Raw genomic sequence first — 22,064 nt, forward strand, 5'->3', positions numbered from 1 at the left:
ACAACTGCGCCTCGTTTCTTCAGACTTGGAAGCTCGTCTCCTTTTTTGGGTCGGACACTTTTCTTCGATGTAGTTGACCTCCAAGGCCATTCAGTTGGTTATCTCATTCATTCTTTTTGTTTTCGCTAATAATACTCCTTTTTTTGCCTTCTTGTCGTGGACTTCCACCTATTCTTGAGTTCTTGCCTGACCTCCAACTGGCAGAGGTGGAGTGATGCGACGAACTCCAAGCTAGAGCTCGTGGCCCTTCTCCATCGACGTGTTTAATCTTAATGCCAATTAATACTCAATCGATACTGACTGATCAGCATCCATGGACAATTCCAACGGCATTTTCCTCGTGGACAACACGGATCCCTCGCAGCAGCCCACTAGCGGAGAATCCTCACGGCAGACCTCTACACTCGATCGCCAGCGCACTTTGACAAAACACCTCAGTCGAGCAACCGTGTCCGGTCGACTTGCGAAGAGGAAATATGCCAAATGGCAACCTGAAAGACTCGGCCTTACGTCCGACACGGAGCATTTGTTGAGCAGAGAATCCTCGCGGGCACGAGGGTCGATCTCGGCAGCAAGCTCCGCAGGACCAGTCAGTCGACAGTCGTCCCGTGAGAGGACTGGTACTTTCAGCGGTGCAGGGGCAGGTGCAGGTGCAGATAAAGGCTCATCAGAAATCGACACAGCTGACTTTGCTCCCTTGCGGTCCCTAACCACTACCAACGAGACCACCGAATCCAACGGTCTCACCCAAGCACCCACAACCACCGAACAACCCAAACTTCTCTCTGAAATAGACATTCTCTACGAAAACCAGCGTGGCTGGTTCTTCTTCGGCATTCCCCTCTACTCGCACAGCTCCCTCCTCAACTTCGACCCCTCCGCCTGGATGACACAAGATAAACGCCCCAGCGCCGTGAATATCACCAACGCACAAGTCCCCGACCCCAGCTGGGAATGGGCCTGGCGCACCTGGTATGTTGACATGTCCGGCGATGTCGATGAGCAGGGCTGGCAGTATGCCTTTTCATTTTCATCGTCGCAATGGCACGGCACGCACCCCTGGTTCCACTCTTACGTCCGGCGCCGTCGCTGGGTGCGTCTTCGGACGAAGATTTCTGAGAGGCGGCACCGTGGAAGATCAGACTTTGAAAGAGCTCATATGCTGAATGAGGATTATTTCACAATTCATTCGTCCAAGGTGCGCAGTCGCGAGCAGAGTGTCGTTGGGTTGTCGAGGGTTGAGACGGGGTTTTTGAGCCGTGTTGGCTCCAAGGTGGAAGAAGAGACGCATATGGAGGAGATTGGGGATATCCCGAGTCTGCTGCATGCGCTGAAACAGACGTCTATTGATCGGGAGAAGATCGATGCGCTGAAGAAATTTATTGAGGAGGGTGGTGAGGAGTTATATTATTTGAACGATAAGGTAAGAATCATTTTTGATTTGGAATTTCGTTAGCACATTGCTGATCACATATGTTTATCATATCAGATCCCGGAGATCATGCCAATGTTCCTTTTCCAAGCCTCCCGCTGGCAATTCATCTCTTTTCTCACAGAGACAATCGACAATCTTACTATACAGCTCTCTGACCCAAACAGCCAAGACAAAGACAAGATCGAGCGCAAGCGAGACAGTCTGGCTCGTGCGGCCGAGTCTGGCAAAAGTCACGTCACCGGCCCAGATGTCTTCACAGATACTTATGGCGAATCGGCGACGGGTCTACTGGATTTGACCCCCGTATCAAGACATGATACGTTATTGTCGAGACGTTCCCAGATGACCGATGAGCCACTACATGTGCTGAAGCAGAAGAAAATCAAGGGAATTCCGAAGGAAGCAGAAGTTGGGAGGGAGGATCATATCTATTAATGCGGTCTGTGGCTCGTGAAAGGGAAAGATGTGTATTACTATTGCTATTCAGCGCTTTCATTTCCTTATATTGCATCATGTCAAAGTGTCGAAGAATATAGACACTAGTGTGCAGAATAGCCGTGATGATCTCAAAGATGTAGTGTTTCTAGCAGCAAGAGGCCAGCCGTAGACATCCCCTGGATCGTGAGGTCTAGCATCATGTTCATTCAGGTAAGACTGCATCTGCGTAGCGTTACAACTAGAGATGACTGTCTATATGATAGTTGTAATGACCAGGTTAACTAACTAACATCAAATTGCATAATATCAAAATGGCAGACCTATCTCTTATCAAACCCCCTATCAAAACTCCTATTCCAGTATACACCCTCCTCCCCCAACATTACCAGCCCACCACCTGTGGCCTCGTCGGTAACCGTAACTCACCCTGGGTGCTACCAGACCGCGCCCCTTACACACAGTATCAGGGTTACATGGTTAGTTCCACCCCTGGCATCTTTGGGCGGATCTTCGGAGTTACTCGGCGTACCTTGTTGAATTGGTTCCTCGTTATGGGCCCTAATGAATGGTACTTGGTTCTGGGCCTTATCTGGTCTTTTGGCGAATCATTTTTGCGGACTTGGAAGAAGTACTTCATACGGGAGGGGAGATCTCGGCCTCTCTATTTCTTTCCCTCCCAACTTGGCGTTGAATGCAAGCTGAATATGGCAGGAAAAAGCTCTCGCCAGCGCAGGTCTTTCCCTTTGGCCTTCTGCCCACTGTGGAAGGATTCTGGGGTGACGGAGAACAAGAACGCCTGGGGAGACGTTGCAACTCTCTCATTCACTCTGGACATAAAGAATACAGCTTCTTTGTACAGTGTGGTTCCATGCCTGGACGGTCTTCAAGTCAACCCTTTGGAGACCTATCGCACCGCTATGCCGGTGTCCTTTGTGCGCACCTTTAGATCTTGTCCAGACCCCCAACATCCACTGCGAGGGCCACGGCAAAGAAGTCCGGGATCCGTCTCTTGGTCTTTCTCGGACTGTGGGCAGGTTCACTACCATATGGCCCCGTCCAGTGCCTTGAGACAATACATCAGACTTGCTGTCGGTTCTTGAAGCTGTCCATGTAGCTCATGCCAAAATAACTTTCCATGGTTGGGAGTACTTTACCTCTCGCTATACCAACCCTGAAGGACGGAAAAAATCCAGAACACCAGCTATCCCTGAAATTGTTATGAATTACTCTGGTCTCTACCAACAGCTGGAGCGAAAGGCACGTTGTTCTAACAAAATGAGGAGTTTGATGGAACTACCTCAGTTCTAATCAAGTCTGCACGCAGATTCGGGCTGATTGAAGTTTCCGTGGGGGTTCGAAAGGGATGTGTGGATTTTGACATCAGCTACAATCGGCACATGGAGAGGCAGGAGGAGATTGGGCGTTGGTGGGATTAACTCGAGAATTGCTGGTTGAGATGACTGGATGAGGTTTCCTCAACATTTCATTTTTCGTAGACAACTTCGCTATTTTACGACATTTCGATTGCCATAAACTAACACAGTACGGAGTACTTTTTATCAGATCGGATTAGAAGGTCACGTGTAAGGTTGGATCCAGGAACCTCACGCTGACCCTCACCGCCTTCCTGAATTGCCACCACGCGCGACAATTTTCGGAGGAAGCGTGCGGTATTTGCATTTTGCGGTCTTCATTCTCGAACCCTCCCTGAGCTCATATACCTCCCTTTAATGCCTTGGATGCTACTGGGAGGCATCGTTCCATATGATATCGCGTGGCCACACGTGTCTAAGAAGGCCTCTGTCTGCCGCCTTAGATACCATCGGGGCTGGCCCCGATGAACCGCTGCTTTTCCTTTACCCCCGATGGGCCGCATCGGCCGTCCAGCGAAGGCGTCCTATCTCATCTTTGACACAGTCTCCCGTCTCGTCCAAGGATAAAAAGAACTCCAGCCTTCCTCTCCGCCCAGATCCCCGTCCATCCGCTTCACCAGTTCCCCCGAGCCGCCGCCATGCGAGCCGATGGATCTCCAACCATACGATATCTACTGAGCTCGACGATGACTCCTATGTCAAACTGCCTGGTGGTCATGCAGATGATGCGGTAGAGGATAAACGAGGGGATAAGGATACAAGAGAGTTTGCTGGCCCGCCAACCGCGAGTCCGACTGCCCCAGCGTCGGAAGAGCCGACGGCATCCACCGAGCTTAGTGGTGTCTGCGCCCGGGCAGTGAAGACCCCGAAGGATTCAACATCAGAAGATTCGGACTTGTGGCCAGTCGCCCCCGGATCGCGTACTCGTGTTCCCAGGGACGTGTGGGAGAGGGAACTGTCGCCACGGAATCGAAAGCAAGTTCTATTTGGCGAGCACATCCTTAAGCGGGAAAAAGAATATGGGAATTCATCGAAGAGTCCCAAATCTTGGATGGACATGCGAGATTTGTTGTTGAAGATGCAGCGGCAGACCAAGGGTGTGAATCGGAGGGGAGCAAAGTATAAAGAACTGCTTCTCCCCGAGGAGACTGTCGCTCTCATGTCTGGATCTACAATGCCTGGCAAAGCAATGGAGGAGAATATCTGGCATCTTCCAGTTCGCCATGGATGCCTTGTACAGGTTCTTCCTGTCGATAAGGGAAACGGACTCCACCGCAAGGTTCTTCTAGTGGGCTCTGAAGGCACCCTTGAACTTGTCGAGGGGTCCATAAAACGACTGCGAGATCTCCAGGCTAGTGGAGACCCTCTTGTTGAAGTTCAGAAAGCGCCAGTCCCTTTGGTTTCTTCAATGACAAAGCTACGGCGACTGAAGCGTCCAGTGCCATTGATCCGTGCAGTCTGGACCACTCCCTTCGATGACCAAGAGCCCCTCTACTTGAGTAGAGTCCTTGAAAGCGGCCCGTCATTTGGTTCCGTGAAAGAATTTGCGGATCATATTGACGACGTGGTCAATGCGAAAAGAATGAACACCATCAAGCTGGCCATCGAGGGTCAATTAATGGAAATTCCCTATACGTTCCGGGCTGCGGCTCATGTCTCAGGGCTGTTTGAACGGGAATCGAACCGCAAATTTCTCTCCACTGCCGCTTTGAATAGTGCCCTGAGATTCCTCTACAAGCACCATCGTCTTGACAATGCTCGGACTGTGTTCAGCAAAGGGGAGCATCTCGCGACGGTAGACACATATAACATTTTGCTCAAATCCGCGGCCTTGCGCCAGGATAAGCGGATGTTCGGTTTCTTCTTGGAAGCAATGGCTGAAAAGCGCCTTCGACCGAACACGGAGACTTGGCTTGTATTGCTGGAGGCTATGCTCACGCAAAAGAGCAAGGCCGCTATCATCAAGGAGATGGCCAAGAAGGGCTACATGAAAGATGTCAATACCGTTCGCAGTGCGCTGCAGCTGACGATCTCTGATTCCTTCTTCGTTCACCTCGAGAGCGGGCGGGACGTGCGCAGCTTCTTCGACCTCATGATCAAGACTCATGGGGCAGACTGGTTCACTGCCTCTTTACTCAGCCAAATGTTCAACGTGACTTCACGGTTGAATAATCATGCAGCCATGCAGGAGCTGCTTGATATTTGCATCGAGTATCATCTTGATCTCAACAATGCTTGTCTTATCCAAATATTGTTCATGGTTCAGGATAACATCTTCACCGCCCTCGAGCACACCTTCAAGTTTATGAAACGACTTTCGTTCAAAATCGACGCCGATGCTATAAACAAGCTTTTCGTGATCGCATACCACGGCTGCCACTACAATATCTGCCGTGTGTTGTGGCATTACGCTTGCATGCAGGACCTCGTGACGAGTAGTATGCAAAATATCGTCCTCGATTCCCTCACTCGCAACGCGTCCTTGAGAACCGCATCCGACGATGTCCGAAAAATCTGGCAGATTTGCGCTGGCAAGGTGATCATTCGCCGCAATTCGAAGGCTAAATTCAAGATCAGCGAGAAGCACCTCGCACAGCTGCCACCGGAATTCCACCATAACCCCTTTCTCTATCTGGTATCAGGCTTTAAGAGCGAGGGTCGTGAACGAGTACTGCAACTCCAACTGGCCAAGGCCTATGTCCACCGTGACATTCTCACGGAGGCTTTGCCCAAATACAATCTGGCTTTGATGTTGGAGGCCGCTGCTACTATGGATCAAGAGTGGGCAGGTAAACCGTGGCCCTTGGCATGGATGCTCCAGAACTCGATTGGAATTCCGACCACGAGGCGACTTGAAGAGATGCAATGAGTTGCATCGGTCTCCTTTCTGCATGTCTTCACCATTTGTCTCCCTGTCTCCCAGTCTCCCACGTTTTTCTTTTTGATGCTAGCGTGTTGCATTTGATATCCCGGTGCGCGGATTCGTGGAGACTTGTCATTTATCCTCCCCTCACTCCTGTACTATTTCTTGTATATATACATCTCACCGTGTACAACACTAACAATATAGAGCATTTAGACTTGACATATAATACTTGGACAGAACGTTGCAAGAAAATATCCATTCTGGACCTGAACTAACCGTCCAACGGGGACGGGACGCGCAAGCCCATCACGCAGTAATGGAGTCAGCGGATACAGCGGCACATTACCAGTGGAATGAGTAAAATATAAAAGCGAATGGATCCAAAAAAGCAACAAGCAAACCTCCAGAATACCAAGCTTTGTCAAGCTTTTTTGCCATGTGTCTTGGCGAGCCTAGATATGCTGACACAGTTCTCTCCTCGGGCTGTGGTCCAATCGTCGGGTACATGCTGATCATCGTGCGTGCGTGACTGGCCAGTGGCTACCCTGGAACGGGGGCATGCTGACACGTCTTGGGCTAGCAGGTTGAAATTTTCATCTGACAGAATTCTCCTGGCGATTGCAGTCTGAGGTGAGAGAACCTAAGGTTCAAGGGAAAACGATCGTTTGTGGACCTGCTAGAATGATAGTGTATTGCATGGATCTTCATGGGGAGGTGTGTATATGAATGATGGATTTTGATGTTCATCTGATAATAGGGGCCGACTGTATTATTATTTCGATCAGTGGTTAGAGAGTTGTTCACGAGCTAATTAGATGGAAGGAATCCTGAGATCTTGAATATGGGAGTAAGGTCTGTTTGTGGTCTTAGATTGGGGGCTAGACTGGCCATTGGTAGTACCAATTGGGTACTACTGTACTACTCATCGAGAGATTAGCCGACTGGATGACCCTTTTTATAGGCACCGGAGTCCTCGTACCAATGGTGCGTCGGAAATGCCCAGGTGGTGTCTCAGAGCAGCATGACTGACCATGACCAAATGTCGCATTCGTATGGATCCTGAGGACTCGAGGAGTCGTGCTGAACGAGGCGATGGACTCCGTCGTTGATCCGAGTCGTGGCCCAGCTCGTGTGGAGGCGCGCGGGAGCCTTCGTGGAGGGGGGGGCGTGGGGCGATCCGGCGATCTGATTGGATGGGTGCGGGATGCAGCATCTGCGGAGACTCCCGGCGTGCGGTGGTCGAGTTCCCACTGATCGCTGAAGCACGGGGTGCAATTGGGCACTCTGATTGGTCCAGCGGCATGACTTTAAATGCGACATGTGCTGGTTTGCCCAAAGCAACCATCTGCGCATGTTCTTGTGCCTCTTCTTTTGCAGTTGTGGGTTCCTCCACGACTTGGCAAGAGGACAAGCAATGCCCAGAGAATGCCCAGAGAATGCCCAGCCGGCAACGGCAACTTGCGGCGCTGAAGGCGTTGCTTGTCAGGTCGGAGAGTTTGAGATGGTCGGCAGTTTGACGCTCTAGCACAGCGTGGCCCGTATATAGACTGCCGCTGTTTGGTCGGTGATTCGATGGCCACCGCCCTGAATACCATGATCAATTCCCTTGCTTTTGCAGTCTTTCGAACCTAATGCCTAGCCCGGTTAGCAACGTATCACCCGGGCCCAATCAGACTGGTCCAATGACCGTACGCGAGCCCTCGGTCGTCTGGCGAGGGCCGTTTGGCGTGGTTCTAGAAAGTCCCCCGTCTCCACTGGGGACCGTCCACTTTGACTACGTTTACCACTCGCACCACGCGCATGGCCTCCTGCAGGCACCGAGCAGGCCTCCCATTTCGATCGCCTGGTCCGGTACCCTCGTCTGACTGGTTCGGACGGACCATCGAGAGAGCCACTGGCGCGTGCCATCAGATCCACCAGATGCGAATATGGGAATATGGGAATACGGTAATATGACAAGATCCATCCATCCATGCCACTGGCGTGCCCTTCGGTACGCCTTCGGTCAGTGCACCCGAAGATGCAATACCCCGACCTCGTTGCTGGAACTAAAATTGCCAGGCCCCACTGGCGTCACCCGTCGTGCGCTCCTCCCTGCTTGTCATAGGACGATCAATCCATCGGGGCTGCAACTCTTTGGCTCTTGCGCTTAGACCGGGTTCGAAGTTCAGAACGTGGCTTTCCGAGTTAGACGGCCTGGTACTGTGCTTTTTCGTCGTCGGACTGGACCATGTCACAGCGGATGGCGCTGGGCTGGTAGTGATAAATACGATCCTCTGCGCCAGCTCGGAAACTCTTTTTCTTTTTTCTTTCTTCCCTTCAGGTCACAAAGCATTCTTTTTTCCTCCCTCGACCCGGAAACATCGGTGTGGTTTGTGAACATTGGAAGTTCAACTTGCATACCCCGTGATTTCAAATGGAGCACCCTACCAAGGAGGCCATCTCCTTCGAGGAGATGGAGGTCCATGAAAAGGCCGCCTTTGACGATGTCATCCGTCCCAAGGACTGCTATGCCGCCGATGGTACCTACTGGGCCGATCTGCCCTTGAGCCAGCGCATCAGCTTCTGCTTGGAGCAGGACCGCACCGAGGCGAGCAAGGAGTTCTCCTGGCTCTGGACCGAGTTCAAGAAGGACCCCTTGTCCCCGGTGGCCCACTACTTCCGCAACTTTGTCCTGCCTGGTGCTGGTCTGGGTCTCGAGGGGTATGTGCCAATCAATTGAAAGCCCTGACTGTTAGATATGAAAAAAGAGACTAATTGACAATCCATGATGATAGTTACGTGCTGTTCTCCATCGGTAACAACACGGCTCTCTTCGATGCCGCCTTCAAGAACTGCTGGACGGGCAAGACTTGCAACAAGAACTGGATTGCCGCCATCAGCTACATGGAGGTTGTCGGTATCATCGTTGGCCAGATCCTCGTCGGTTACTTGGGTGATGCGTATGTTCCCATGATTCAACGCCAGCTTCCTCCCGTTCAAGCATATGCTAATTTCATTCGTGTAGTATCGGTCGTCGCTGGGGTCTGATCCAGGATGCGTCTATCATGTTTGTCGGTCTGCTCATGCTCGTGGCCGCTTGGGGTCTCACTGAGAACGGCTGGGTCGTCTGCTACGCCTGGTCTCTCTTCTTCTACTCTATCGGTGTCGGTGGTGAATACCCCATGACTGCTACCATCGGTATGGAGAATGGCTACGGCTCCGGCAAGCTCGTCACTTCCCAGGATCGTCTGCACCGTGGTCGCTCCGTCGTCGGTGCCTTCATGATGCAGGGTTGGGGCCAGTTCGCCAACCAGGCTATCCTCATTATCCTGTTGTTGATCTTCCACCACGGTACTGGTGCTCTCCCTATTTCCACCACCGCCACCCAGTGGACTTACCGTGTGTCTTTCGCCATCCCTGCCGTTGGAACTGCCTGGCTCGTTTACTACCGTACCTACCACATGAAGGCCGCTAGCAAGCAGCTCGAGGCTACTAAGAAGAAGGCCTCCGTCACCGGCTATGACATCGAGTCTCTGAAGCTCACTTTCCGTCACTTCACTCCCCGTATTATTGCTACCGCTGGTGGCTGGTTCGCTAACGACGTCTTCTTCTACGGTAACAAGTTGTTCCAGGGCAAGTTCATCAAGGTCATCAGCCCCGCTAGCGGTAACGACGTTACCACTAACTGGCTGTGGAACTTGGCCAACATCGGTGTTAGCTTGTCTGGTTACTACTTCGCTACCTGGTTCGTCGACACTAAGCTCTACGGCCGCAAGTGGATGCAGATTGTCGGCTTCATGATGTGTTTCATTCTCTTCGTCATCCCCGCCTTCAAGTTTGACTACTACCAGGAGCCCGCCCACATCCACTCCTTCCAGGCGATGTACTTCCTGAGTTCGTTCTTCAACCAGTTCGGCCCGAACTGCATTACCTTCCTCGTCGCCGCCGAGGTCTTCCCCACTCCCATCCGTGGTACCGCCCACGGTATCTCTGCTGCCGCCGGTAAGCTCGGTGCCCTGATCATCGCCATCATCGGCTCCTACACCACCACCCAGCAGCAATTCTACATTGTGCCCTGGTTCGGTCTGGCCGGTGTCGTCGTGACCTACCTGTTCCTCCCGGACACAACCGGTCTGGATCTGCGTGAGCAGGAGCGTCGCTGGCGCTTCATCCGCGCGGGCCGCGAGCAGGACTATCACGGCCCCGCCATCCACTCCAAGCACTTGTCTGTCTGGGAGCGCTGGACCGGCAAGGGCAAGCACTACGATGCCGAGCTGGACTACAAGATGAAGGTTGAGGAGTTCCGCGCCGAGTGGGAGGGTGCTATGGCTGCCCGTGGTGAGGAGCAGACCCTGTACGACATGGACGACGTTGATGAGAACATCCTGCACGGCTCGATGCACAAATACTTCGAGCGCACTAGCCCCGAGATCCGCGGTATGCGCAAGGAGGTCCAGGAGCCCATTTCCCTCCCCACTGCTGCTACTGTTTCTTCTGAGGACCAGAAGACTCTTGGGGAGCAGTAGAATGTGGGTCGGTGAGCGAATGCTGGAAGTATGATGTTGGATGCTTCGTGGATTCGGAGATGTCTTATAGATCGCGTTGTATAATAATGTCGGGCTGATGGAAGCTGGATCCGGGAGGATTTGGAAAATCCTGGCTGGTTGGAAATACCCCTAAATATCATAATTTCTTTGTGTTTATCAGGAATTTCATATCATTTTGAATTTCTCATTCTTGAAAAGGAGGAGCATGGCCTCAAGGGATCTTTCTCGTTGACCCAAAATAACGTATCGCGTGATGCTCTATATACTTGGGTTTTCCAAAGGCTTTTCAAGGTGGAAGGATTTAATTGCCCTTCTGTTGGGCCTACAGGATTTGGACTCTTCCGACTTGTCTTCATCGAAGGTCTCAAACAGATGGGTGAGAGCAAGAAGGACGGGTTGGAACCTCGAGTAGTAGACAGTCCCAGTTCATACGTCAGCCTATATGAAAGACCAAAAAAGACGCCGGCATACGTAGATTGTAGCTATTGTTATGCACCATTCTACAGTAGAGTATCGACATCGCAAGATTAACTAACGGACAATGGTTAATGGGTTACTAGCGAGGCCGTGGCAGATAATGAGGATTCGTAACGATCGACTACGCCTAGAGCATATCCGCGCATAGAGCAACACATCAAGACTCGAGCTGGCACCTTCTGTTAGTGTACAAGGTTGCCAACAAATAAAAGTAACTTTCATGCGAGTCTGGCATGACCAGAAAATCCCACGACATCACCATGAGGTATTCGGCTTCAGTGATAGGCAGATAGATAGGCAGGAGGACATGTGACTGGTACCGGAACAACTGAATCTCCGAGGGCCCCCACATCCCCATCCTGCCCATCGTCTTCTGCCAGAAAAGTCCCCCCCCCGTCAGACGACCAGCCTCGACCATCTCCCCTGCGTTGCTGATGTCTTCCAGGACGCCGCCACCATGAAGTTCTTCGAGAATGTGTTTACCTATGACTACTCCTTCCCTGCCGTTTCTCTCGCCTACTTCCTCCGCTACCCTAATCCCTACTCCCGCCATGTCCTCACCACCGACGTGATCGACCGCTATGTCGATCCGGCCACCCAGCGCCTGCACACTATCCGGCTTCACTTGAAGAAATCCAAAATCCCGGCTGGCATCTTGAAACTGCTGCCCAAGGGAATGGGTGGCTCCGACAGTTCCGGCCAGAGTTATATCCTCGAGACCACCGTGGTTGATCCTCTTGAGGGTTGGATGGAGACCGAGTCTCGGAACATGGAGTGGACTGGCATCCTCAGTGTTGTCGAGAAACAGCGGTATCAGCGTCATCTGTCCGAGGACAATTCCAACGTCCTCGATGGTCTTTCAGTCGATGAGAAGGAGCAGACCACCGTGCGGACAACCGTCACCTTCCGCTCCCGCCTCGGCCAGGGCAAGTTGCTCGGTCGCAAGAAGACTGAGGCGGTCGACCACGCAGACGCTGAGGATGAGGCTCCCAAGAAGGGCTTCTTCTCTTCCTTGTCCACTGCCGGCATCCAGCGGACCATCGAATTGATCGGCGTGAGCAGAACCCGCGAGGCTGTGTTGAAAAGCAAACAGGGCATGAACGTAGTGTTGGAACGTCTGCGCAGCGGAGGTATCGTCGGTGTTCTTGAGGGCATGCGCCAAGACCGCGAAGCTGCCTTTGGGCCAGATGGTGGCCCCTGGAAGCGTGTCTGGTTGCAAGGCAATAGCCTCAAGGACCGGGTCTACGTCGATGACGATGACAACTGATGCCCTGAGTTGCGACTCTTTTTTTTCTTTTCTCTTCTTTCTTTTGTATTTTTTCCCAACCTTTTGTTTATTGTTGTTTTCTTCGCATCTCCGTGTACTCGCGGTCTGAGCGCATCTCCTTGCATCTTTCTGATTTATCCAGCGTGGCGTTACTGGAGTTTCGGGGTGATACTATCGACGGACACTCTCCCACGACATTCTTTGTTTATCTTTTCCTGTTGGATCCTTCTGGGATATGTATATGGCCTGATGAGGTCTACATCGAGGCTTTCGTTCCTCAAATGTGTATATTAGGAGACTGGGACGTGTTGGGTGGTGAGGCGTTGCTGATGTTGGTGGAAGCATGCCACTTGGAAATTTACAATATGATATTATCAATCTATCATTCACTCATGCACTATTCCTACCTATTTCTGTATTTGAGGATACTTCCTACCTTCCACCTCGGTGGGCTAAGGCTCCGAGAGCTGCGGTTCGACCAGCAAATTCGAAGCTATGGAATTGAATGTAGAGGAAAGCAAACGGACCACCACCCACTCTTCCCCGCGGGTGAAAGTGATTAACGCACATTGACGACTGCAACAAGAAGTGGATCGTGAAGTAAGCCGCCCCGGGTCCGATTTAGGTATGTTGATGCGGAGAGCAAGCTTATCGCTTGGGATCTACTGGTCGACAGTATAGTCCTGATAAGCTGCTGAGGAGAGTGAATGTACCTGCGATGTGACCGTTCTCATCCAGGACTTCTATATGTTCTAATAAAATCACTCACCTCGTTTTCGCTCGTCAATTCCATTGCGATACGTCTTCCCGGCTTGGTCACAATGGAAGTGTCCGACATCCTGACCGCATGGGAGGAATGCTCCAAGATAGACACGCTCTTCATTCTGGTCTGTTGTGTTTTCTGCTGGCTAATTATCCCCGCAGTCGGCCTCGGTTATTCGGGTTACTCGATTCACCGTAATGGACTTGCATCTTTTTATCCAAGTCTACTTGTCATTGCCGTGTGTTCTATTCAATGGTGGATCATCGGGTACTCGATAGCATACGGAACCGGGGGCGGCATCATTGGAGGCTTCGATAAAGCTTTCCACTTCGGTGTTCTTGCGAACCCGATAGGCACGATCCCAGAGATTCTGTTTTCCGAGTTTCAGCTCATCTTTTGTGCTACGGTGTGCGTCATTTCTATCGGTGGGGCCTGTGAGCGTGGAAGAATCCTTCCTTTGATTCCTTTTATCTTTGTATGTCGCGAATACTCAACCTGGTTAGCTACGACTTCTCCGAAGATTCATTTCTAACTCGATCCTGTCTAGCTATGGTGCACCTTTGTTTACGAGCCGCTCGCTCACATGGTCTGGTCAGAGACCGGATACCTAGGATCGCTGGGCGTCCTTGACTTCGCTGGCGGAACACCCGTTCACATCTGCAGCGGAGCATCAGCGACAGCAATAAGCGTTTACCTATCCCACCCATTATTCCGATCAAGACAATCCGCTTCTCGCACACCACAGCACTTGAAGCTCCACCGTCCTCACAATAGCACGTGCCAGCTTCTAGCCCTGATGATCATATGGAATGCCTGGCTCGCCTTCGACGCCGGTACAACCCTCGCTCTAAACTTCAAGAGCATAATGGCTGCAGTAGTAACCAACATCTGCGCCTCATCCGGCGCGCTGACCTGGGCTCTCATCACGTATTGGGAAACGGGGAAATGGAGCCTCGACAGCACATTCATGGGTGCTATTGCGGGTTTGGTTATGATCACGCCGAGTGCGGGCTTTATTGATTCGCCGACGGCGTTTTTCTTTGGAATCGCAGGCGCGGTGATTTGTCGACAAGCGCTTCGGATTAAATTTACCAAGTTGGCTGTGCGCTGGCGATGGGTTGATAATGGGGATACGTTTGCGACGCATTGCATCGGTGGGTGGGTAGGTACTATCGCTACTGGTTTGTTTGCCCGGAGTGATGTTGCTGCGTATGACGGGATTACGGAGATACGCGGTGGGTGTATATTTGATGGACATTGGAATCAACTCGGCATTCAGATTCTTGAGGCTCTTGTTGGCTTTGTCTGGAGTTTTGTTGGTAGTTATGCGCTATACGCATTGATTGATTGCGTTCCGGGCTTCGAGGTCTTGGCTGCGGATAGGTGAGTGATTAGTTTTGCTCTGGAAGCCTCACAGTACCACTACATGGTTCCCAGCCAGAATACCTGCTAATATGGATGGTGACAGTGAAATCGTACTTGGGATGGACGCCTCGCAAATGGGTGAATCACTATACGAAGCGCAATGGGCTGGCGAGGAAGACTACTACCCGTTCTCGGGCGAGTGTCGACTGGACTAAACGACAAAGCTTTGATTGACTGAGAATTACTATAAACTGGCTCTAAAAGGAGCAGTTTCTACTCCTTCCAGACGGCCAAAGTCTTATATTTGGATTTGTTTGTGTACTAGAAAACTTATGAAAGCATGTACAGCGACGCTTGGTGCTTAATTTAACTTCAAAGCCTTCGAACAAGGCCTTTTTTTACTTTCATTGTTGTGGTCTTGTAATATGCACCGCCTGAGGTTAATTTTTAGATATTAAAGACAATGCCTTTTTCTAGAAAATCCTCTTCTTTGTCCTCTTCAATGACTTTGGTCTGGTTCCTTTTTCAGCGCGGTTGACGGGTTTTTACGTCTTACAGCGTGTTTACCTCGAATATAAACGCACCTCGTGGCTCCATCTACATACCTTCTTCATCGATTCTCGATACCAACCCTCCACCTCATCAGGTAAGAACAGTCTTCTCATATCTATTGATTGACAGTCTTTGCCGAACTCATCACTTACGACAATGGGCTCTTCCAGCAATGTGAACCCTATAGGGGAACCATACAACCACGAGGATGTCATTTTGACCGAGGAAGAAGCTCTTAGGCTATCCAACCCATGGATTGGTACATTTAGAGTCCAACGCCCTGAAGAATTCAATTCGGAGGAACAAGAAAGAGCTACTTATTCCAATAGAAACACAAATCCCGAGGAACCAATTCCTTCCACCTTCGAAGAATTCCAGGCTGCCGGGTCACTTCGCCAGACTTGGATTGAAGATCCTTCAGTGCCATGCCCTATTCTTCGTTCTAATCTGACAGTCCAGGATCTGTATGATCAAGGTTGGTCCATTCAGGATCGGGAACCCGACTTGAATTGGTTCGACGTTGACGAGATTCGAGGCCTTGACATCCCTCAAGATCACTCAGACCCAACTGGTAGATTGGAACACTTCAATTACGCCTATGAGGAGTGGGGTGGACCCGGTGCCGAGTGGACCGGCTACACTGGCCCAGGCCTTATGTTCATTACCGACATTGAACGAGCCCCGGATTCCGCCTCTCCATCCATTGCTGAGATTACCAAGGTTGTATACGAAAGAACATTTGACATTAACGGTCTCAAGCATGTCTTTTACCAGAATATCGTTCACAAGCAGACTCGTGCCTTCATCACCCAGTTCCTGTACACGACTGAGCGTCTCGGGTATACATGGATCGAACGCCCCGGCGACCACCGCACTTGGGAAAGGGGTACTGCAGAGTACCAGGCTCTTCTGGGAACTCGAATGGGGAAAATTGTCGCGTACCTGGTTCTTGCATCATACCCGCGTGGTACTCGAAGCATTGCCAGGGTCGTGACCTATCGTATTGATAACTCCGCGTCGATCAACATGCGGTTTGATATTGAAAGTGTCGAGGTTCAGAGCGATCAGGGTCTTCGACGTTCTACACGGCAACGTAACTGTTTGAGATGTTTCCGGGGTGGATGCGGCGGCTGCTACGTTTTGTAATCGGTTGAGAGGTATGTTTGTTTTCTCTTTTCTTTTCTGTTGATTCACTCCATTTTGGTCCAAATGATGCACTCTAGGCTAGGTCTGCTAAATCGAAATTTATCTCACACGAATTGCAGTTCTTATGGTGATGATTTTCCCTCGGTCTTTGCGTAATTAGCTCCATTTAGGTAAACTCGGATTTCGAGTCGTAGAAATACTCGATATTATGAGTACGTTTTAAGTAGCCTATTCATGCAAAAATGTCAACTTGTTTTGCTGAGTCCAATACATTTTGAACACAACTCAAGAATAAAAGGGGGAAATGGAATTGGATCCAAGTAAAAGCCTGGGTCCTCAGAGCTTTCAACACCACTGTACTGTCATGATGCTTTTTAGCCGCTTGTTTTTCTAGACAGACAGGCCTGGACTAGACTACCTAAGGTATGGGTAAAAAGAAGGGCCTTCTAAGATTCATCATTCTTGGAAGTCAAAGTCATACTGCTTTAAAATTGCAATGCTATGCATTCTGCTAAGACCAGTTACAGTAAAAATGGCTGAAAACGACCAACTGATGGAGCCGTGCAGATTCTAAATACTCTCTCATGTCACCAAGCCAAGACCTCTTTCTGTGCTGCACAACTGATAGAGGCACAAATTTCCTCGTCCTTCTCGCTAACCTTCGAGTTGCATGCTAACTTCTGTTTTGCGGGCCAAATCTCCCGACCTTCGGCCTTTTCCCGCTCAAAGTGCTCTGTGATAACCTCGCGAACTGTGCTCTGGAAGAAAATGGGTGCTTTTTCAAACTTCGGGTGAAGTTGGCCATTGATGAAGACATTTCGGTCCAGGTTGAGTTGTTGGTTGTTGCAAAGGACCTTGTCTTCACCCATGACACGCGCGTACATGTCGCTGATGAGCTTGAAATCCGCATCTGAGGAGTTTCTGTTGCGATAAACTTCGTACGCCATCTTAGAACTATTCGCACTCTTTGGAAGGAACTTCTGAACCATGATAAAATGTGGTCTGTAGGCATGTGTCAGAAAGCTTCGCAGACTCAGGCGCAGGATGAGTGGACTTACGAGACAACCATGGCCGTGATGGGGAAATAGTAAGTGCTAGCGGTATAGAGACCCTTGGCAATCTGCTCGGGTGTGGAAACGCAGTGATGCTGAATATGACCGTCTTTGAGATCGCTATCGAAGGAGTCGAGGTTGAGGAATTCCGGGATATCGGCATGTGTCGTGGGGCAGTGGTAGCATTCGTTGAAATTATCTGCCAGAATCTTCCAGTTGTAGTGGCCTTCCAGCTCATAGGTGTGATCAAGATCATAGTTGTCAAAATTGTAGGCTTTGTATCGTTCCTGCTTGTCGACGTCGCGGAAATGCTCCTCCCAGGATACTTCCGGGACTTCTTTTGCGTCCATGTTGACCCAGATGAAACCATTGGCGTCAACCTTGACGTGAATCCGGAAGAGGCTATTCTGCTCTTTGTCGATACTATTCGCGTCTTTGAATCCGGTAGCCTTGGCCAATTTGCCATTCAGTCCGTAGGACCAGCCATGATACCGGCAAGACAGAATCTTCGAATTTCCAGAGCGCTCCTTCTCAATCACTGGATACGCACGATGTCTGCAAATGTTGTGGAATGCGTTGATATCTCCTTGTCGGTCACGGGTAACAATGAAGTCGAAGCCAGCAATCTCATATCGGAGCCAGTCGCCGGCTTCCTTGAGGCGTGAGCTGTGAGTAAGGAAGATCCACCTCCTAGAGAAGATTGCACGACGCTCCAGCTCATACATCTCTGGAGACGTGTACCATGATGATGGCAACGCACGCACGGGCTCGTTCTTCACTTCGTCCTTGGCAGAGGGGGGAGCATTGCTGCCGAAGCCGAAATAATGCATCATCGAAGTCGCCATCGCGCTTGAGTCCATAGGAAGATCGTCCGAACTGATGGTGTATTCAATCCTTTGATGATATGCCAACTATCATAAAGAGCCTTCTCACCCCTCCATATATACGTGAACGCGTCCCAGGCATATCTCCGGGGTATTCTATCTATTCCGATCAGGTGATTTGCCTTATACTCCTATTTGGTCAAGTAACCCAAAGCTTGGCGCGTAAGATCGCCCAAATCAGGCACTGGAGCCCTCCAACTAGGACTGGGGCGGATGATACCAGCTAGACCGTTGTGCTGATTGGGTCAACCTTCCCTCGGCAGAGCCGAGACGCCCAAGGCCAGGATCCCAAAGGCTACAGTCGCTGCCACTTAGCTTGAGTCTAAGTCAAAGTGGCTGATACGAACTACCCCATGACAGGCCAATAAGAGTCTTCACAATCGATGATTCTTTGATATCCCGCCCCACATCCCCAGGATGGTAAGACTTGAACCCTTCGGCAACGTAGCCGAGCATGACGTGGGGGTTCGGCACCCCCGAGGTATAGCAAAAGGATGCTCGTACGAGCCGTGGATAGGGGCTTTTATCAACCTTTTTGTGGCACATGATCACTACTCGGCTCGGTCTTCATAGCCGACCCGTCTTGGTTGACATGGGAATGAATCATTATCGCTGCCAGTTGTATGTTGGGCAACAAAGGTCACACTTGTGCTTCATCTCGGTGCCACGTAATCACTTGGTAAGATACGAATCAGTGCTCGAAGATAGCATATCGTCATTATCGAGAAGATGCCAGTGGAAAATGTGATCTCTTCTAGCAAGAATGATTTCATTTGTCGGCGCCAAGCTTCTCTAACAAAGCAGAACAATCTTTCTCATCTTGCCACGAGGGTAGAATCGCACCTCCTAGAGAACCCTCGTAGAGGGGCTTATCTATTTGGTATATGCTAATTGTGTAACTATACTATCTCTAACCAACAAGAGATAGGTCAATAGGGCAGGGGATGGAATGACCCCAACAAGGAGGTGGGGAGGAAAGAATTTGGGCCGGTGCGGGGTTCCGATCAGAACGACCGCAGCCACAGCTTTCGTGAATTAAGACCTTATCTTGTCGCACCGAATCCCATGGCTGGTCCATAATGCAGCCTGTACCACGATCAGATTCAATTGGTGCAAACCGGAAGCAAAGAAGAGCTGCTATCGCGTAAGATCCCAGTTGATCCGTACCCGTACTCGGTTTTTTGACATGGGAATGTGAGCAGATGTACCGCCTGCAGGCAGAGCAAGATCAAATGCTCTGGCGATGAGCCATGTGCCAATTGCCGAAGACGATCTCTGACTTGCCAGTTTTCAGAGGGAAATAACAAGATTTTGGTTTCCGAAAGGTTCTCTACCTTTCCCCAATTCCTAATCCCACGTTTGAAGTACTTGGCTAAGCGCGGCTGGGACCTATGGCAGATATCTTCGAGACTTGCAAAAACAGGCATATAACTGGCAGCGAGCGACCGGTGTTAAGCGTCCCCGAGAGGATTGCTTTCGCTTTGATGATGACCTCGACGTGGGGCATATTGTGAATGATTTCGGAGCCACGGCAGAGCTTCTGGGCTCGGGGTCTGGAGGATCTCCTAGTTCGCCTGCAGCTGATTTATCGTGCACTATCTGGGCCAGTCCGTTCACCCTTCCAACGACCGTCATCAAAGACACACATCAAGAGCAAAGAAACTGGAGTTAGTCATATTTTTGCACCTTTTGCCTGGTTATGTTTGCATCTCTCTCATCGTCTCACATATTGAATAGTTTGGCTGGCTCCATCCTCGGCATGGTCCCTCACAGCTCGACTTATTGTCATGATGACAGAAAAACTGGAGGTCGATTCTACTCAAGATACGCCTCGCTTTTACCTGGATGGGGACATCTATCCATTCGCATGGAACCGCGTCACAAGTTCTGACCCTATCGACACCAGCGGCTTGCCTTCCCTGGATTACACCCTTCATTTGTTCCAAATCGTTCAATTCCACCTCGGCCAGGCGTACAGATTCTTCGATCATGATTCATTCATTGCTCGTATTCGTCAATTCTACAACAGCCCTTCGGACGGAAAGGCTGCCGAACCTCGCTTCTGGTTCGTCCAGTTTCTCATGGTTCTAGCCCTTGGTAATGCTTTTCTTTCAAGGCCGCGCAATCAGAAAGACCCTCCTGGCGCAAAATTCTTCGTCCGCGCTATGTCAGCTATGCCGAACTACACGAGTACCGGCAAGGATAGTCTTCTAGCGATCGAGGCACTAGCATTAGTAGGACTGTACTTGTATGCTATCGACCATAGAGAAGCAGCTCATGTTCACGTATGTATCGAATTTCTTCCCTGTCTTATTGGGGTACTTGCTGACTGTTATTAATGTCAACATAGGTTGGTCATGCGATACGAATTGCGCAGCTGGAAGGGATGCATACTCAACTTCCCGAAGAAGTTCTTGGTGCTGCTACAGTTGCCCGCTGTCGCAATCTGTGGTGGTCTTTGTACACCATGGATCGTCACTTTTCGCCATCACTGGGACTTCCAATGACAACAAAAGACAGTGAAATTACGACTTTGATCAGCTCACCAAGTTCCAGTCCACAAGACCTTGCATTCAGTCTTCAAGTGAGGATCACGCGAATGCATTCTTTCATCATTAGTAGTGAGTCTATCCTTAAATTCAATAACGTCTCTCCTTCCGCACACGATCCTGACTGACAAATATGTGATGAAGCTATCTACAAAACTGAGAAGACTCCGCTTGGTACATTTCTCGAAATAACTCGCAATATTCTAGAGACTATGGCTAGGTACGCAGAGGAGATCGAGAAGATGATTCATGTCAGCTTTCAGGGTTCCATTGACAATGTGTCTGAGGAAACACGTCACACAATATTATTGTATCATCAGGTAAGCAAAGCCCCTTCTTTTACTTCAATGGATCATTTGATTGACTTTGTCCAGTGTGTCATAGTTGCCACCAGGCCACTACTACTGTCCGTCCTCAAGGAGCGGCTGGAAAAGCTTGGTCGGGCAGAAGAGGACTGGCAAAAGTTCCTGGCTCTCCCCATATCTCTGATATCCATTGGCATCAAATCTGCCGAAAAAACTCTTCGGATAATTGGCGATGAGAATGGCCTTCTTGGTACGATGAGTGAAAGCTTTCACTGCCTTGTGTCATCCCTTAAACTGACTGAAACTTAGAAACATTCCTGCCCTTTGATCTTGAATTGACCTATGCAGCTGCTCTGCATTTAACGATGGCCAATGCACTCTTTCCTCCCAATACGAATACGGACAGCAGGTCTTATAGTCAGGTTGCACATTCAATCCTGGACGAAATGGTTCTGTCCGGGAATCGGGTTGCCGAAGCACGAAAGCGAGAGTTGATTAGTATCGAGGGTTTATTCAAAGAGCTCGCCAGGCGAGTCGAGCAGGAAGGTCTTCGAATCTTGACATTAGCCGATCAAGGACTCACAGATCTTGCACCCTTGAATATTCCAAACGAGTCTCGATCAGATGCCACTATTACAGAGCCAGTGACGGCTTTCCAGTCTTTGGGACGAGACGACCGGCCGTCCTCGGCAGGTTCACTTGCGCCTGCCAACATTGAGTTCCTTGATAGTATTGGAATCTCGTCCAATGAGTTCCTTTCTATTGTCGATCAAATCAACAATCCAGGGATGCCGTATGGCGCCTTGGAGGTCCGGCCAGATTGGCTGTTGGGCGAAGACCCGCCTTCATATTCGTTTGACTGAGTTTTGTGATGTTTTGAAATCTAGATATAAATGAATTGCAGCTCTTCCATATCTGGACTTAGTACAATTAGTATAACTAAAGTTTGTTCAATGTGTAAATTAGCGGTTACCTTTGAGTTTTAACAATATCCATCATCGAATCAGTCAAATAATTTCTTTTTTGTCTCGGGCAACTTCTATCTCTCGTCTATATACCCGAC

General features: G+C 50.2%; 8 protein-coding genes across 8 annotated transcripts; 7 read left to right on the top strand and 1 right to left on the bottom strand.

The window, feature by feature from the left end:
* Positions 1-313: 313 nt before the first annotated feature.
* On the top strand, positions 314-1,870 carry N7458_010981 (uncharacterized protein; the record flags this gene model as incomplete). Its single annotated transcript, XM_056914363.1, has 2 exons — positions 314-1,423; positions 1,490-1,870. The coding sequence occupies 2 exons, from the start codon at positions 314-316 to the stop codon at positions 1,868-1,870; spliced, it is 1,491 nt and encodes a 496-aa protein (XP_056763212.1).
* A 1,767-nt stretch (positions 1,871-3,637) lies between these two features.
* N7458_010982 (uncharacterized protein) lies at positions 3,638-6,115 on the top strand (the record flags this gene model as incomplete). Its single annotated transcript, XM_056914364.1, has 1 exon — positions 3,638-6,115. One exon carries the CDS (start codon positions 3,638-3,640, stop codon positions 6,113-6,115), a length of 2,478 nt encoding a protein of 825 aa, XP_056763213.1.
* Positions 6,116-8,528: 2,413 nt separating this feature from the next.
* Positions 8,529-10,620, top strand: N7458_010983 (uncharacterized protein; the record flags this gene model as incomplete). The annotated part of the gene is made up of 3 exons (XM_056914365.1): positions 8,529-8,815; positions 8,890-9,054; positions 9,120-10,620. 3 exons carry the CDS (start codon positions 8,529-8,531, stop codon positions 10,618-10,620), a joined length of 1,953 nt encoding a protein of 650 aa, XP_056763214.1.
* Positions 10,621-11,575: 955 nt separating this feature from the next.
* On the top strand, positions 11,576-12,385 carry N7458_010984 (MSF1 domain protein; the record flags this gene model as incomplete). The annotated part of the gene is made up of 1 exon (XM_056914366.1): positions 11,576-12,385. The coding sequence occupies one exon, from the start codon at positions 11,576-11,578 to the stop codon at positions 12,383-12,385; it is 810 nt and encodes a 269-aa protein (XP_056763215.1).
* Positions 12,386-13,206: 821 nt separating this feature from the next.
* N7458_010985 (ammonium transporter) lies at positions 13,207-14,728 on the top strand (the record flags this gene model as incomplete). Its single annotated transcript, XM_056914367.1, has 3 exons — positions 13,207-13,623; positions 13,696-14,531; positions 14,617-14,728. The coding sequence occupies 3 exons, from the start codon at positions 13,207-13,209 to the stop codon at positions 14,726-14,728; spliced, it is 1,365 nt and encodes a 454-aa protein (XP_056763216.1).
* A 493-nt stretch (positions 14,729-15,221) lies between these two features.
* N7458_010986 (uncharacterized protein) lies at positions 15,222-16,211 on the top strand (the record flags this gene model as incomplete). The annotated part of the gene is made up of 1 exon (XM_056914368.1): positions 15,222-16,211. One exon carries the CDS (start codon positions 15,222-15,224, stop codon positions 16,209-16,211), a length of 990 nt encoding a protein of 329 aa, XP_056763217.1.
* Positions 16,212-16,798: 587 nt separating this feature from the next.
* On the bottom strand, positions 16,799-18,108 carry N7458_010987 (aromatic ring-hydroxylating oxygenase subunit alpha; the record flags this gene model as incomplete). Its single annotated transcript, XM_056914369.1, has 2 exons — positions 16,799-17,213; positions 17,270-18,108. The coding sequence occupies 2 exons, from the start codon at positions 18,106-18,108 to the stop codon at positions 16,799-16,801; spliced, it is 1,254 nt and encodes a 417-aa protein (XP_056763218.1).
* A 1,118-nt stretch (positions 18,109-19,226) lies between these two features.
* N7458_010988 (Zn(II)2Cys6 transcription factor) lies at positions 19,227-21,864 on the top strand (the record flags this gene model as incomplete). The annotated part of the gene is made up of 8 exons (XM_056914370.1): positions 19,227-19,291; positions 19,365-19,472; positions 19,513-19,814; positions 19,885-20,432; positions 20,498-20,768; positions 20,841-20,974; positions 21,017-21,251; positions 21,311-21,864. The coding sequence occupies 8 exons, from the start codon at positions 19,227-19,229 to the stop codon at positions 21,862-21,864; spliced, it is 2,217 nt and encodes a 738-aa protein (XP_056763219.1).
* Between the last annotated feature and the right edge of the window lie 200 nt (positions 21,865-22,064).

Source organism: Penicillium daleae, assembly GCF_028827525.1.
Source record: "Penicillium daleae strain IBT 16125 chromosome Unknown utg000008l_segment0_segment0, whole genome shotgun sequence".
NCBI classification, from domain to species: domain Eukaryota; kingdom Fungi; phylum Ascomycota; class Eurotiomycetes; order Eurotiales; family Aspergillaceae; genus Penicillium; species Penicillium daleae.